General features: G+C 45.6%; 1 protein-coding gene across 4 annotated transcripts in view; it reads left to right on the top strand.

Annotated features, from left to right (window-relative positions):
- LOC143956176 (uncharacterized) overlaps positions 1–16,332 on the top strand; it is a 176,834-nt gene that overhangs the window by 155,788 nt on the left and 4,714 nt on the right. For 2 of the 4 annotated variants that reach the window (XR_013269859.1, XM_077466328.1), the window contains 4 exons: positions 13,865–13,962; positions 14,094–14,202; positions 15,334–15,431; positions 15,549–15,684. Coding sequence is in view for 3 of the 4 variants with exons in the window: in XM_077466328.1 (XP_077322454.1) it covers positions 13,865–13,962; positions 14,094–14,202; positions 15,334–15,431; positions 15,549–15,684 (441 nt within the window). In the remaining variant the exon portion in view is untranslated. Of the gene's footprint in view, positions 1–9,144; positions 9,218–12,345; positions 12,447–12,799; positions 12,953–13,038; positions 13,240–13,349; positions 13,539–13,624; positions 13,749–13,864; positions 13,963–14,093; positions 14,203–15,333; positions 15,432–15,548; positions 15,685–16,332 lie in introns of those variants that run through there. The other 2 variants (XM_077466326.1, XM_077466327.1) reach the window with 2 other exon arrangements.

Raw genomic sequence — 16,332 nt, forward strand, 5'->3', positions numbered from 1 at the left:
CTGTCAATCAGCTGGAGATCCCTCCCCTGCCACCTTTTTTCTCTCGGTGTCAGGAAAACTTGTCAGAAGTAACTCATGCTGATAGCAGAGGAAGGAGGCAGCCAACAGAAATTACACTTAGCGCTCTAAATTGAGACAAGTGCACACTATTCAGAGATATACTTTGTTCATATTTCATGTTTATAACCACTGTAAATAACGCTGACTATAGTACAAGAGGGATAGTAGCAGCACACAGTCTATACTCACTAATGTCCTTGGCCGCCTCCTTCCAATATCTTCCAGACACCTCTCCAGTGAATTCTTCAGACCAGATCCCCTAAAAAAAAGTCCCTCATTCATCTCCAGCGAATTTCAGCAGAATAGGCCCCCGCAGCAGCCCTCCAGGTTGGGATCTCCTCCTCTAGGACGCAAAGCCTCCTGTTCCAAGCCCCAGGCTATTTATGTTCCCTCCCAGCCACCATCTGGGTATACTTCCCAGGGATTGGTTAGGGCTGCATAAATGTTCAGCTGCTAATTTGACTCTCCCAGCCCACTATCCTCCAGAATTACAGGGAGGCGCAGTCAACCCTGCAGTAAGTGAAACAGACCAGATCAAAATAATCACGTGCAGCTACGCTGATTACCGTGAGCTAGTAACTAAACTTCTTTCTCGTACATCACGTGGGTTATAGGGTATCACTAGGTGATTGGACACTGGCACACCCTAGACAGGAAGTTCAATCCCCCATATAACCCCTCCTCCCACTAGAGGTACCTCCGTTTTTTCGCCAGTGTCTTAGGTGTTGGTCGAGTGGGGGGAAGACTACTAAAGTTCTCAGGGCTCTGGCAGGAGGAATTTTGGGACAAATGGGAGGTCTCCACAATAACTCTATGTTACAAACTAGAATTCCGAGAATTCCCTTCTCCTCGTTTCCTCAGATCAAATGTACCCAGAGACCCAGAGAAAAAGAAGTCTCTCCTTCTAGCGTTGGAGCGACTATTGTCGCAAAAAGTTATCATGGTAGTTCCCATGCAAGAGCAGGGAATGGGGTTTTATTCAAAACTTTTCACGGTACCGAAGCCAAACGGAGATGTCAGACCCATTCTAGATCTCAAAGATCTAAACCGATTTCTAGAGAGAGATATGGTCCTTTCGCATGAAATGGATCCAATCGGTAGTCTCCATCCTACGAGGAGGAGAACTTCTGGCGTCAATAGACATCAAGGATGCGTACCTGCATGTACCTATTTTCCCTGCTCATCAAAAGTTCCTGCGTTTCAAAGTAGAAAACGCCACTTTCAGTTCGTAGCTCTGCCTTTCGGGCTAGCTACTGCACCTCGGGTGTTTACAAAGATCTTGGCCCCTCCTCTGGCCAGATTAAGGGCCCAAGGTATAACGATAATAGCATACCTAGGCGACTTGCTCTTGATAGACCGGTCGGTAGCCCGCCTGGAACAAAATTTGATTACCACAATCAACTACCTGGAACGCCTAGGTTGGGTCCTCAACTTAGAAAAGTCTTCTTTAAAACCAGTAAGAAGACTAGAGTATTTGGGTCTGGTTATAGATACAGCCCAGCAGAGGGTATTCCTACTCCAAGCAAAGATCAGTGCTATAAGAGAACTGATTCAGGTAGTCATGGCAAAGAACGGTCCTTCTATTCATCTTTGTATGAGGTTGTTGGGGAAGATGGTGGCTTCATTCGAGTCGGAGCCTCAGCTGGTGGTTGATACCCAAAAAACTGCGGAAAGGAAAATCCTTTTTTTCAGTTACCTGGATAGTGGTAACAACAGATGCCAGTCTTTAGGGTGGGGGGGGGGGGCAGTCCTGGAATAGTCGACTGTCCAAGGGAAATGGTCCAGGACTGAGAGGGCCTTACCCATCAATATTCTGGAGATCCATGTGCCCTAAAAGCCCAGACACTCAGGTTGCAGGGTTGCCCTGTCAGGATCCAGTCCGACAATGCCACAGCAGTGGCTAATATCAATCACCAAGGGGGCACCAAGAGTTGTGCAGCTCAGGAAGAAGTAAACCAGATCTTAATCTGGGCAGAAAGACATGTGCCATGCATATCGGCAGTCTTCATTCCGGGAGTAGAGAACTGGCAGGCGGACTACTTGAGCCACCAGCAGTTAGTGCCAGGGGATTGGTCTCTCCACCTCGATGTCTTTTGCCAGAGATGGGGGGTTCCGGATATAGATCTCTTTGCGTCCAGGTTCAACAACAAGTTCGACAACTTTGTGTCAAGAATGAGGGATCCTCTTGTATGCGGGACAGATGCGTTGGTTACTCCATGGCATCAGTTCTCTCTGATTTATGCGTTCCCTCCTATTCTGCTACTGCCAAGACTGCTTTGCAGGATCAGGCAGGAAAAGAAGTCGGTGCTTCTGGTGGCCCCAGCATGGCCCAGAAGAGCTTGGTATGCAGAAATAGTGAAGATGGCGGTAGGCTCTCCTTGGACCCTACCGTTCCGTCCAGACCTGCTATCCCAGGGACCGGTATTCCTTCCTACCTTACAAACACTAAATTTAACGGTTTGGCTATTGAAACCCACATTCTGAAGAATTGTGGGCTTTCGGGCCCTGTGATATCTACCTTGATTAATGCAAGAAAGCCAGCTTCCAGAATGATTTATCATAGAGTCTGGAAAGCATATGTCTCCTGGTGTGAATCCAGCGGTTGGCACCCCAGAAAATATGTCATAGGCAGAATCCTTGAATTTCTGCAAAATGGGTTAGAGATGAAACTGGCTTTGAGTACCATCAAGGGCCAAGTCTCTGCCTTATCGGTTCTGTTTCAACGTCCACTTGCTTCACACTCTTTGGTCCGAAGCTTTATACAAGGGGTAACACGACTTAATCCTCCAGTTAGGGCGCATCTGAACCCCTGGGATTTGAATTTGGTTCTGTCAGCTTTACAGAAGCAGCCTTTTGAACCGATACATCAGATTCCCTTAGTTCTGTTGACAAGGAAATTAATTTTTTTGGTGGCCATTTCTTCTGCCAGAAGAGTATCAGAATTAGCGGCCCTCTCTTGTAAAGAACCGTATCTGATAATGCACAAGGATAGAGTGGTGTTAAGCCCTCATCCTAGTTTTCTACCGAAGGTGGTCTCAGGTTTTCATCTAAACCAAGATATTGTTCTGCCTTCCTTTTTTCCAAATCTCTGTTCTACGGAAGAGAAGTCATTACATTCTTTGGATGTAGTGAGAGCAGTCAAAGCCTATCTGGAAGCGACGGCTCAGGTTCACAAAATGGATGTTTTGTTTGTGTTGCCAGAGGGTCCTAAGAGAGGACAGGCAGCATCAAAATCTACCATTGCTAAATGGATTCGACAAGTAATTGTTCAAGCTTATGGTTTGAAGCAAAAGATTCCGCCTTTTCAGATCAAGGCGCACTCCACTAGGGCTATTAGTGCTTCGTGGGCGGTGCATCACCAGGCCTCCATGGCTCAAATCTGCAAGGCCGCAACCTGGTCATCAGTCCACACATTCACCAAATTTTATCAGGTGGATGTCAGAAGGCATGAGGACTTCGCCTTTGGGTGTAGTGTGCTGCAGCCAGCAGTACAGGGTCCTCGGGTCTGAGTACACCCTATGTTGTGTGGTTCCCCTCCCCTCAGATAGCATTGCTCTGGGACATCCCACCAGTAATTACTGAGTCTCTGTGTCCCGTGATGTACGAGAAAGAAAATAGGATTTTTATAACAGCTTACCTGTAAAATCCTTTTCTTTTGAGGTACATCACGGGACACAGCGGTCCCTCCCCTCTTCTAATACACTTATATTGCTTTGCTACAAAACTGAGGTACCTCCAGTGGGAAGAGGGGTTATATGGGGGATTGAACTTCCTGTCTAGGATGTGCCAGTGTCCAATAAATAGTGATACCCTATAACCCACCAGTAATTACTGAGTCTCTGTGTCCCGTGATGTACCTCAAAAGAAAAGGATTTTACTGGTAAGCTTTTATAAAAATCCTATTTTATCTTTCCTAACACCTATCTAGGAGGGTGCTACATAACATTCGATTTTGCCCCCCCTTTACAGAGAACAAATGTGCATGCAGTATCAGGGGACGAAAATCTCTGCACATTCTTTTTATAAACAATCCCGTAAAAGGTGTGCTAGGAATTTTTTTTTCCATATGAATGTTTGAATTGGTTCTGCTTCGTGGGCCTTCATAATGTGTTCTTCCTACACACTGTACATATATAGTGTATGATAACCGTTTTAAAATATACATAAAGAATATCTAAATTTCTTACTGACATGCTCAGGTGACACTAGACTTGCAAGGTCCCAAAGGTGCTGCTTCTTCAACCTTTGACCCTAAAGGCTCATTTACACTATGCTTCGACTATAGGTCGAGTTGGAATGGGCAATACGTGCTGGAACCCAATACTCCCGCATCAGCACTTTGTATGCTGCCTCCAAGATGGCAGCATTAAAGGAACATTTACGGTAGCTACAGAAGACCAGGCCTTGCTCCAGTCCCTCGGATCGATCCCATGTCCCAAATCCCATTCCCATTGGGACATATAGGAGAGTGAGGTGAGAGATGATTGACCATTCAAACCTGCATAGAGGGTGGAGATAAGGCCCGGGGAAACCGGGGCATGTAGACAGATATGTTCGAAAGCGTATGTCTGGAACGGGTAGGAGGAGGTACATCAGAGCCTAGTCCAGTGCTGGATCTGAAGAAAACAAAAGAATTCTGCCTGGGGAGCGTCATAGGATTCACACAATGCAGACCACGTTGGTGGAGTACATGTAGTCAACAGATGGCATACCTGGAACAGAGACTCTTTGGATCGGCAGCAGAACCACACAGAAAGTAAAGTATAAAGTCTTTATTGAAGCATAAATATTAAAAGCAACTGGATGGGTACAGGTAGGGGAAATGGTGGTAGGTTGACGCGTTTCACACTATAGAATTGCTTTGTCAAAACCACAGAGGTAAGGCCCCATGAGGTCCATCACGCGAAAACCTGAGAAGATCCCCAGCTCATTGGTATCCTTGGTCAACAGATTCTCATCTCATTGGTATCCTTGGTCAGTAGATCCCCAGCTCATTGGTAGCCTTGGTCAGTAGATCCCCAGCTCATTGGTAGCCTTGGTCAGTAGATCCCCAGCTCATTGGTAGCCTTAGTCAGTAGATCCCCAGCTCATTGGTAGCCTTGGTCAGTAGATCCCCAGCTCATTGGTAGCCTTGGTCAGTAGATCCCCAGCTCATTGGTATCCTTGGTCAACAGATTCCCATCTCATTGGTATCCTTGGTCAGTAGATCCCCAGCTCATTGGTATCCTCGTTCAGCAGATCCCCAGCTCATTGGTAACCTCGTTCAGCAGATCCCCAGCTCAATGGTATCTTCGTTCAGCAGATGCCCAGCTCATTGGTATCCTCAGTCAGAAGATCCCCAGCTCATTGGTATCCTCAGTCAGCAGATCCCCAACTCATTGGTATCCTTGGTCAGTAGATCCCCAGCTCATTGGTATCCTTGGTCAACAGATCCCCATCTCATTGGTATCCTTGGTCAGTAGATCCCCAGCTCATTGGTATCCTCATTCAGCAGATGCCCAGCTCATTGGTATACTTGGCCAGCAGATCCCCAGCTCATTGGTATCCTCACTCAGCAGATCCCCAGCTCATTGGTATCCTCGTTCAGCAGACCCCCAGCTCATTGGTATCCTCGTTCAGCAGATCCCCAGCTCATTGGTATCCTCCTTCAGCAGATGCCCAGCTCAATGGTATCCTTGTTCAGCAGATCCCCCAACTCATTGGTACCCTTGGTCAGCAGATCCCCAGCTCATTGGTACCCTCAGTCTGCAGATCCCCAGCTTATTGGTACCCTTGTTCTGCAGATCCCCAGTTCATTAGTACCCTCCTTCAGAAGATCCCAAGCTTATTAGTATGCTCTGCTGATGCCCCTCTCAGTAGTAACCCCCAGCTCTGCTGATCCCCCCACTCAGCCGTTCCCCAAGCTTTGCTGATCCCCCACTCACTAGTAACCCCCAGCTCTGCTGCTCCTCTGGCTTGCCCTCTCTCAAGTCCCCACTCACCTCCTGCTATATCGATCCCACTCTGCACACCAAATCTAGTTTTTACTTCTCTTGTGCCCCAGCTCTGCCTCTCAGTTCTCTCTCCTGTGCCCATTCACCTATAGCATTCCTATGTTTAACACCAAGTGTACAGCCTGCTTGTTGCTCCACTCCAGTCCACACTCCACTTACCTTCCTATTGCTCCAGGTTGCACACCAGATTTGAAGTCTGCACCAGACACTTCCAAAATATATACACATGAACCGGAAAGTGACTGCTAAAGATGTCTTTCTGGTTCGTTTACTGGTTTCCCATGGCGTTACCATGCAAATTCAGCCTGCCTAGGAACACCCACTCCTCAAGACTGACACCCACCCATGAAGCCATTTTGTAATTTGCATAACTCCTCCCACTGTTCGCATTAAAGTGGTGTTCCACCGAAAAAAATAAAAATTAATGTGCCTAAAAAAAAAAAAAAAACTTTTGGAAAAATTTTTTTTTTTTACTCACCTCTAAATGGCTGTTGCTAGGGGGTCCTTCATAGTCTGCCTCCTTCAGTGCCTGGGCTCCTAAAGTCACTTTCGGCACAGAAAGGGCTCAGCTCTGCCCCCTCCCTCTTGTCAATCATCTGGTCCCAGATGATTGCGCGGCCACTCACTGCGCGCGGCGCCGCTCGCGCATGCGCAGTTGGTGCCTGGCTGTAAAGCCACAGCTGGTTGCCCACAGTTACAATGGCGGCACTGCCGAATGGAGGGCGTGAGGAGCTTCAATTGTATCTGCTGACTTTTATTTTATTTATTTTTTATAATGGGAACGCCTCTTTAAAACTGAAGGCTCTTGGGGGGAGTACTGAGGCAGAGGACTGTAGGGTTTTCAGGAAGCTATGTACAGCACCCTGCCAGCCCCTCCCACCTGCCATGATCTGCCTGCATTTCATAGAGAAGCGCAGAGACCCAGTGATGACATGACTGGGTCAAAAATTAAGTATGAAACTTTTTTTTTTTTTTTTTAAATGTCATTAGCCTGTTAAGGAGGGAGGGAGGAACTAGGAAAGACACCCAACGGTGTGTTTATTATATGTCAGTGGTTCTGTTGGAGTTGCTGGTTCTGCACAGTTTCCACCATAACAAGGCATTCCCTCTTTACCTGCTGGATGTTTAATTTATTTCATAAAGTTGGATAATGCATGGAGGCCCGAGAACGCTGAGGAATACTACAGCAAGAGGAGTGAGACTCTACAATACAGAAAGAGAAAGATATAATAAAGCAGGAGCCTTATCCCAGCAGATTCCCACTAGAATTAAAATTTCAGTTTTGAACGGATTTACCCTTTATTCCTTCAAAGTGTTTTTAATGAGATTGGATATCCTGGCACTGAACAAACCCAGATATTACATTGTAAAAGGAGCAGTGACATCATCACTGTGCTGTATATAGTCTGTGCAGAGAGCAGAGCTGTGGGAGGGGCCCAGCAGGCTCCACCCACTACAGGCTGCCTGGACTATATTTTGACATTTACTCATCACGGAGTTCAACTTTAACAAATCAAGTGCAGTGTCAGGACTCTTGGATATATAGACAAGAGAGGCATTCCATGTTCATAACATGAATACAATAAATGCACATAGAATCCTACGGCAAGATTTTTGTTAACTGCTTGCGGACCGCCCGCCGTACATTTACTGCGGCAGGGCGGCAACTCTGCGCCAGATAATGTACTTAGTATGTATTCTGACACTTTCTGGTCTGGGGCGTGTGTGCGCCGTCACCGCCCCGCTCCTGCTGTGATTATATACAGTGGGGGGCACCATGGACTCGATGTCCGCCGGCGCCCGCCGATTACACAGGGCACAGGCAGAACGACGATCTGCCTATGTAAACAAGGCAGACTGCCATTCTGTCAGTAGGAAGGCATGGATCCTGTGTCTCTGCTAAACCGGAACATGGATCTTTGCCTTCCCCCTAGTTAAAGCACCTCCCCCACTGTGAGTAAACACAGCCTAGGCACACATTTAACCCTTTGATCGCCCCTGATGTTAACCCCTTCCTGGCCAGTGTCGTTAGTACAGTGACAGTACATTTTTTTTTAGCAGTGATCACTTTATTAGTGTTACTGGTCCCCAAAAAGTGTAATTTAGGTGTCTGATTTGTCTGCTGCTATATCGCGGTCCCACTATAAGTCACTAGCCGCCATCATTACTAGTAAAAAAATAAAATAAAAGATACAAAATGTTTTTTTTAATAAAAATATGTCATAGTTTGTAGATAGTTTTGCCCCCCTGACATCCACAGACCGCCCCCCCCCGACATCCACAGACCGGCCCCCGACATCCACAGACTGGCCCCCACATACACAGACTGGCCCCCACATACACAGACCGGCCCCCACATACACAGACCGGCCCCCACATACACAGACCGGCCCCCACATCTCCTGTCCTCCAGACGTGGCATGCCGTCGTTGCCGCGCGGAATGACTTTGAACTGCGACGCAGCATCTGAGCTTTATTGAAGACCAGCTTCTGGTCTTCTTTAAAATGGTGGCATTGTCTCCGCTGGCTGTGGACCTCTAGCGGCCGGCGGCAGCGAAAAAACGGGACAAACCGAATTTCCCGGGACAAAATTAAATCGGGACAAATGTCCTAATCCCGGGAAATTCGGGACAGTTGGCAACTATGTTACTGTGCATTCACAATTTGCGCTACACGTCCTCACTGGTCCCTGCTGTCTTTTGGGACCTGTGTGTCTCCCAAAAGACAGCGGGGGGGAAAGGGGCTTACATGGCGTAATGGTGTAGATCACCGTGTAGCCTGGGGCAATCTACGCCCAGAAGTGGGAGAAAATACCTGGATTAGAGAGGTATCTGCTCCCCCCTGAAAGTTGCTAAATGTGACACCGGAGGGGGAGGGGGAGGAATCTGATCAGCGGAAGATCCATTTTTGGGTGGAACTCCGCTTTAAAATGAATGAACCGGTGCCAGGGTCTCTTTATGAAGGCTGTAGTTCTTATACTTTCCACAAGGTGGTGATCTCGCCCATTCTGAATGGAACACACAGACAGGAAGCTGTTGAGTGTAAAAAAAAAAAAACACACAGGAAAAACAGGAAGTGATAGGAGAATAAATAGGAAGTTCCAGGTCAGAGGTTTGTTGGGAGGAAGTAGAGAGGAGACATTGCTGGAACTGGCAGCAGAGGAGGTAATAAGATATTATTTTATATTTACACCCAGTAACCCCCCGTCATGTCTGTTCTTTTTCTCGAGTAGCTGATGCTATAGAAATGTGCATAAATATATGTTACTATAATAATATAAAACTAAATGTACAGCACTCAATTGAACTGTACATCCAGAGTGGAGATGAGTTTGGGCATCCTCCGAACTCATCTCTAGCCAAACTCTGCCCTTTTCACTCCGATGATCTACAGGCCGGGTCGTTCCCGATCCCCAAATCATGTCCTCAAAGCCGAGCGCAGGAGACTCCTGATCAAACATGGCACCACGATTTAAAAAAAAGGAGCCCGGTTTTGTAGTGCCTATTGACATTAAAGCCAAGTGGTGATAGTATTATACACTAACCGGCCACGTTCTTAGGTCCACCTTGCTAGTACCGGGTTGGACCCCCTTTTGCCTTCATTCTTCGTGGCATAGATTCAACAAGGTGTTGGAAACGTTCCTCAGAGATTTTGGTCCATAGTGACATGATAGCATCACGCAGTTGATGCAGATTTGTCGGCTGCACATCTATGATGCCAATCTCCCTTTCCACCACATTCCAAAGGTGCTCTACTGGATGAGATCTGGTGAGTGTGGAGGCCATTGGAGTACAGTGACCTCATTGTCCGGTGGTGAGATGATTGTAGCTTTGTGACATGGTGCATTATCCTGCTGGAAGGAGCCATCAGAAGATAGGGACACTGTATTCATAAAGGGATGGACATGGTCAGCAACAATACTCAGGTAGGTCGTGGTGTTTAGACGATGCTCAATTGGTACTAAGGGGCCCAAAGTGTGCCAAGAGAATATCCCCCGCACCATTACGCCACCACCACCAGTGCGAACCGGTGATACAAGGCAGGACGGATCCATGCTTTCATGTTGTTTACACCGAATTCTGACCCCACCATCTGAATGTTGCAGCTGAAATCAAGGCTCATCAGACCAGGCAACGTTTTTCCAATCTTCTATCATCCAATTTTGGTTATCCTGTGCCAATTGTAACTTCAGTTTCCTCTTATTAGCTGACAAGAGTTGCACTCAGTGTGGTCTTCTACGCTATAGCCCATCTGCTTCAAGGTTGGATGTGTTGTGCGTTCAGAGAGGGTATTCTGCATACCTTGGTTGTAACGAGGGGTTATTTGAGTTACTGTTGCCTTTCCGTCATCTGGAACCAGTCTGCCCATTCTCCTTTGACCTCAGACGTCAACCAGGCATTTTCCTCCACACAACTGCCGCTCACTGGATATTTTCTCTTTTTCTGGCCATTCTCTGTAAACCCGAAAGATTGTGTGTGAAAAGCCCATTAGGCACCAACAACCGTGCCACATTCAAAGTCACTTAAATTCCTATTCTGGTACTCAGTTTGAACTTCAGCCAGTCCTCCTCACCACGTCTAGATGCCTAAATGCATTGAGTTGCTGCCATGTGATTGGCTGATTAGCAATTTGTGTTATCAAGCAATTGAACAGGTGTACCTAATAATAAAGTGGCCAGTGAGTGCATATACCATGCACAGCCCCGTCTCTCTTATGTCCATAATATTCTACTGAATGGATGGTAGCAGTGGTTTGGATTCGTTTCTGCGACCTTATGTACGACATCTTGGATTTTCCCATATGCCTAATTTGACTCCCTGTAATAAGGGTCCATTAAGTCTGGTGAGTGCATTGTGTGTCTGCATGCAGGTGGAGAGGAACCTTTCCTATACTCACTGAGGACTTTATTCACATGTGGGATTTATACACGGACTTCACAATTTTTATGTATGCTTTTATAATTCAAATGAAGATTTATTTGTTCTCTATGGTGATTTATAATATGTATTTTATGATCTAAGAGCACAGTTTCTTTTCACGTTTTTAGTATTTTTTTTTTTTTTTTTTTTACAATTGAACTACAATTAAAGCGGAGGTCCACCCTAAAGTGGACCTTCCGCTCATCGGAACCCTCCCCCCCTCCGGTGCCACAATTGGCACCTTTCAGGGGGGAGGGGGGTGCAGGTACCTATACAGTACAGGTATTCTGCACCCACTTCCGGGATAGCTCTTTGCGGAAAGGGGTGTAGATTACGCCCCTTTCTGCAAGTGCCCGCCCCTTTCTGCAAGTGCCCCGCTGCCTGCTGGGAAACACACAGATCCCAGAGGCAGCGGGGACCGTCCTTATTGCACAGCGCGACTCGCGCATGCGCAGTAGGGAACCGGGAAATGAAGCCGAAAGGCTCCATTTCCTGATTCCCATACCCAAGATGGCGGCGGCAGGACCCGACAGACGATCTAGAGACGGGTGCCAACATCGCGGGCGCGCTGGACAGGTAAGTGTCACTATTTTAAAAGTCAGCAGCTGCAGTATTTGTAGCTGCTGGCTTTTAAAAAAAAAAAAAAAAACACGGAGTCCCGGCGGACTCCCGCTTTAAGAGCTGCGTGTTGTAATTTTGTTTTTTTGGTCATTGATTTGCATTTGGGTTTGGAACCTATTGCCTCCTATATTTTCTCTTAAAGCGGGAGTCCACCGGGACTCCGCGTTTTTTTAAATTTATTTTTATTTTTTTTTAAAAGCCAGCAGCTACAAATACTGCAGCTGCTGACTTTTAAAATAGTGACACTTACCTGTCCAGCGCGCCCGCGATGTCGGCACCCGAAGCCGATCTGTAGATCGTATCTCGGGTGCTGCCGCCGCCATCTTGGGTATGGGAATCAGGAAGTGGAGCCTTTCGGCTTAATTTCCCGATTCCCTACTGCGCATGCGCGAGCCGCGCTGCGCAATAAGGACGGTCCCCGCTGCCTCTGGGATCTGTGTGTTTCCCAGCAGGCAGCGGGGCACTTGCGGAAAGGGGCGTAATCTACGCCCCTTTCCGCAGAGAGCTATCCCGGAAGTGGGTGCAGAATACCTGTACTGTACAGGTATCTGCACCCCCCCTCCCCCCTGAAAGGTGCCAATTGTGGCGCCGGAGGGGGGGAAGGTTCCGATGAGCGGAAGGTCCACTTTAGGGTGGACCTCCGCTTTAAAAAACACAAATGAGTAAAATGATAGCAAGGGGTGTGGGCTATAGATGACCCTCCTCTGAGTAAGAGGTCTCTCAATTACTAGTTAAAATGTTATCTCTGTTAGATCACATGACCGCCTCAATGAGGATGAATGAAGACCGGATTCACATGACTGGGCGGATATTAAACCTCACCCTGGAGATCGTTTACCTGCTGACCGGAGAGGTGAGGAGGATTCTGGGAGGTCACGTGACATCACTCTTATCTCTATTAATAAAACTCAGACCTGACCGGAGAGGTGAGGAGGATTCTGGGAGGTCACGTGACATCGCTCTTATCTCTATTAATAAAACTCAGACCTGACCGGAGAGGTGAGGAGGATTCTGGGAGGTCACGTGACATCGCTCTTATCTCTATTAATAAAACACAGACCTGACCGGAGAGGTGAGGAGGATTCTGGGAGGTCACATGGCATTCAATATTTTCCTTGTTAATGCACACATACGATAATAAAGGAGATTCTGAGGAGGATTCTGGGATTGTAAGCAGTTATAACTGTTTTGTCCCTTCTTCCTCAGGATTATGAAGTGGTGTGGAAGACATCTTGTGAGGGATTAACATCCATTATCCTTCCACATGGACCTCCACTTCACCCCATGACAAATAAAAGATTTATCAACCAGAAGATTTTAGAAGTCACTCAGAAGATCATTGAGCTGCTGACAGGAGAGGTGAGCGGTGCCGGGAATTCTGGGACATTATCCAGTAACAGACAAGGGATGTGTCTGGATGGTGACTGTATCATTGTGTGTGTCAGGTTCCTATAAGGTGTCAGGATGTCACTGTCTATTTCTCCATGGAGGAGTGGGAGTATTTAGAAGGACACAAGGATCTTTACAAGGACGTCATGAAGGAGGATATGGAGACCTTAAGTCAGGAAAACACTGCAGAAAAGCAATGCAACCTAAATAAAATACTAAACCATACTATTGAAGTCATCTACCTGCTGACTGGAGAGGTGAGGAGAATTCTGGGAGATCGTGTGACATCACTCTTGTCTCTATTATTTAATACAAAGGTAGGAGAAATGAAGTATTCTGACAATATAATATTTGGTCTATTATACAGGAGTGTGCAGTAGTGAAGAAGACCTCTTTTGAGCAGAAGAGAGAGAAGACAAATCACAGTGTGCCCCCAAGATTGTCCAAAAGCCAAAGTTCCCCTATCCTACCTCCTCCTCACTTAAATTCTAAAGATGAACACGAGAAGCAGATCCTTGAAGTCACCCAGAAGATGATTGATCTGCTGACAGGAGAGGTGAGCGGTGGTGGGAATTCTGGGACATTATCCAATAACAGACAAGGGATGTGTCTGGATGGTGACTGTATCATTGTGTGTGTCAGGTTCCTATAAGGTGTCAGGATGTCACTCTCTATTTCTCCATGGAGGAGTGGGAGTATTTAGAAGGACACAAGGATCTCTACAAGGACGCCATGATGGAGGATCAGCCGCCCCTCACATCACCGGGTAAGAGGAGACTTTATTGTAAAGGAGAGAGCAGTACGGAAGGTCCACCTAGATCCCCCATCATCTGATAAACACATAGAAACAATGTATTCAGTCAGTGTGTGTGTTTCCTACAGATGGATCCAGTAATGGGAACCCACCAGAGAGATGTCCCCGTCCTCTGTATTCCCGGGATTCCACACAGGAAGATCACACCATCCCTCATCCTCATCAGGTAGGTGGGTTCGAAAAGCTAAACCTCAGAAGTTATTCTAAACTTTTTACTCCATTCTTCTTCTCAGTTTTTTTTTATTTTTTACAATCAGATTTTTAAACATGTTGTTTTCTATTGCTCTGTTGGTGTAGGACAAAGAGTCGATAAATGGGACATTTGAAATTAAAGTGGAGGAAGAGGAAGAAATGGTGATGGTAATGGTATCCAAACAAGGGAAATCTTTATTATGTATGAAGACAGGTAAAAAATTAACATTTAATACAAGAACATTTTATAGTATCATTGTATTTCTGTGAGTTTAAATTAGGCAGCACAATTGAAATGGATGTTTAGCAAATATCAACCTCCTGTTGAAGCGAGAACAGCCTGCCCAGAAGAAACCCTATCTACAAATTGTGTACAATCCCTTTGAATTGTTTGGTATTTTACATCGTAAATTTACCTTTCTAGTTCTCCTCAATCTCACATAGCGTTCTATCTTGTAATCAAAAAAATCCACATAGAAGAATTGTCCATTGCTGTCTATAAGAATATCATCTATGTACCTAATCTGCCAAACAAATGTGGTGAAGATACTGTACACCATATGGTACATAATCTTGTCATTAGTACTCACCAGATTAATGTATTACTTTTATGCAAGTCCTAGTAATCCCAACAAATGAGGAGATACTGTACACCATATGAAATGTCCATCTCCATTCCTCAATATAACGTCATGTTCCCAACAAATGAGGAGGAGATACTGTACATCATATGAAAGGTCCATCTCCATTCCTCAATATAACGTCATGTTCCCAACAAATGAGGAGGAGATACTGTACACCATATGAAAGGTCCATCTCCATTCCTCAATATAACGTTGTGTTCCCAACAAATGAGGAGGAGATACTGTACACCATATGAAAGGTCCATCTCCATTCCTCAATATAACGTTGTGTTCCCAACAAATGAGGAGGAGATACTGTACACCATATGAAAGGTCCATCTCTATTCCTCAATATAACGTCATGTTCCCAACAAATGAGGAGGAGATACTGTACACCATATGAAAGGTCCATCTCCATTCTCATTTGTTGGGAACATATATTGAGGATGCTGTACACCATATGAAAGGTCCATCTCCATTTTTCAATATAACAGCATGTTCCCAACAAATGAGATATTGTATGCAAAACTCTGTGAAACCCGTGTGTAGTAAACCCACAGATTCCTCCTGACTGCAGAGAAAATTAATTATTCTTTTGCTATAAATAAAAAACATTTTCAATAGTTGAATACATTATCACATTTTTCTCTAAAAATTGTGTTTCCTTTACCCCATATATGCATAGAAACAATGTATTCAGTCAGTGTGTGTGTTTCCTACAGATGAATCCAGTAATGGGAACCCATCAGAGAGATGTCCCCGTCCTCTGTATTCCCGGGATTCCACACAGGAAGATCACACCATCCCTCACCATCATCAGGTAGGTGTAATTTGGGGGAGTCTTTTGGCTCAACTGAAATCCAAAATTCCTAAAGAACGTTCTTTCGTGTAGTTTCCATTTGCTGGTTAGTAATTTTACATCATCCTTTTGGATTAGGATAAACTGACTGATGTGAAAGTTGAGAATAAAGATGAAGGAGAGGAGACATCGGTGGGTGAAGGCTGGCAGTCCACAGAGGTGGGTGAGGTGGCCGTTAAAATTAAAGAGGAACCTTCTCAGGATATCGGCACAGGTAAGAAATAAATACTAAATACAAGGCATTGAGGATCCAGAGCTTAACAATATTCAAAAACTCTGTATTCTTCTTCTATGTAGTCTCAATTAATTTTTGTCTACATTTTTTGTTGTGTTTGATATCGTTCTGTTGGTTTAGGGTTTGGTTTAGGGTGAAGAAATTATTGATATGAATGTCGAGATTTAAAGCGGAAGAAGAAATGTATGTGAGGGGTGATCAGCTGTCTACAGGGATGGTTGGAATGATGGTACCAATTTAAAGAGGAGGAATTTTCCCTAAATATCAAAACAAGTATATATGGTTTTATTTTTATTTTACTCTAGCACGGCCACATTAAAAAAAAAATAAGGCAGGTTTTAAAAAAAACTTAAAATATAATAATACAAATGTCGCTGTATAATATAGAAACTTATCTTACCTTTTTAGCTTCAGCAAGAAACTCGGCATTCACTTTTATTTATGATTTTGCTAGACGTGGATCTGGGCTGAGTGTTGTCTTGGCTGGGCTGAGTTCTGGGCTGGTTGAGTTAAGTTCAAGCCTGGCTAGCTGGGCTCAGTTGGGTTGAGTTCTTGCCCAGCTGGCCGGGTGGGAATTCTGGCCTGGTTGGCTCCATTGACTTCTGGACTGAGTTATGACCTGGCTGG

This window comes from Lithobates pipiens, unplaced genomic scaffold, assembly GCF_037356315.1.
Source record: "Lithobates pipiens isolate NorthernLeopardFrog02 unplaced genomic scaffold, aLitPip1_a1.2 Scaffold_35, whole genome shotgun sequence".
In the NCBI taxonomy this organism is placed as follows: domain Eukaryota; kingdom Metazoa; phylum Chordata; class Amphibia; order Anura; family Ranidae; genus Lithobates; species Lithobates pipiens.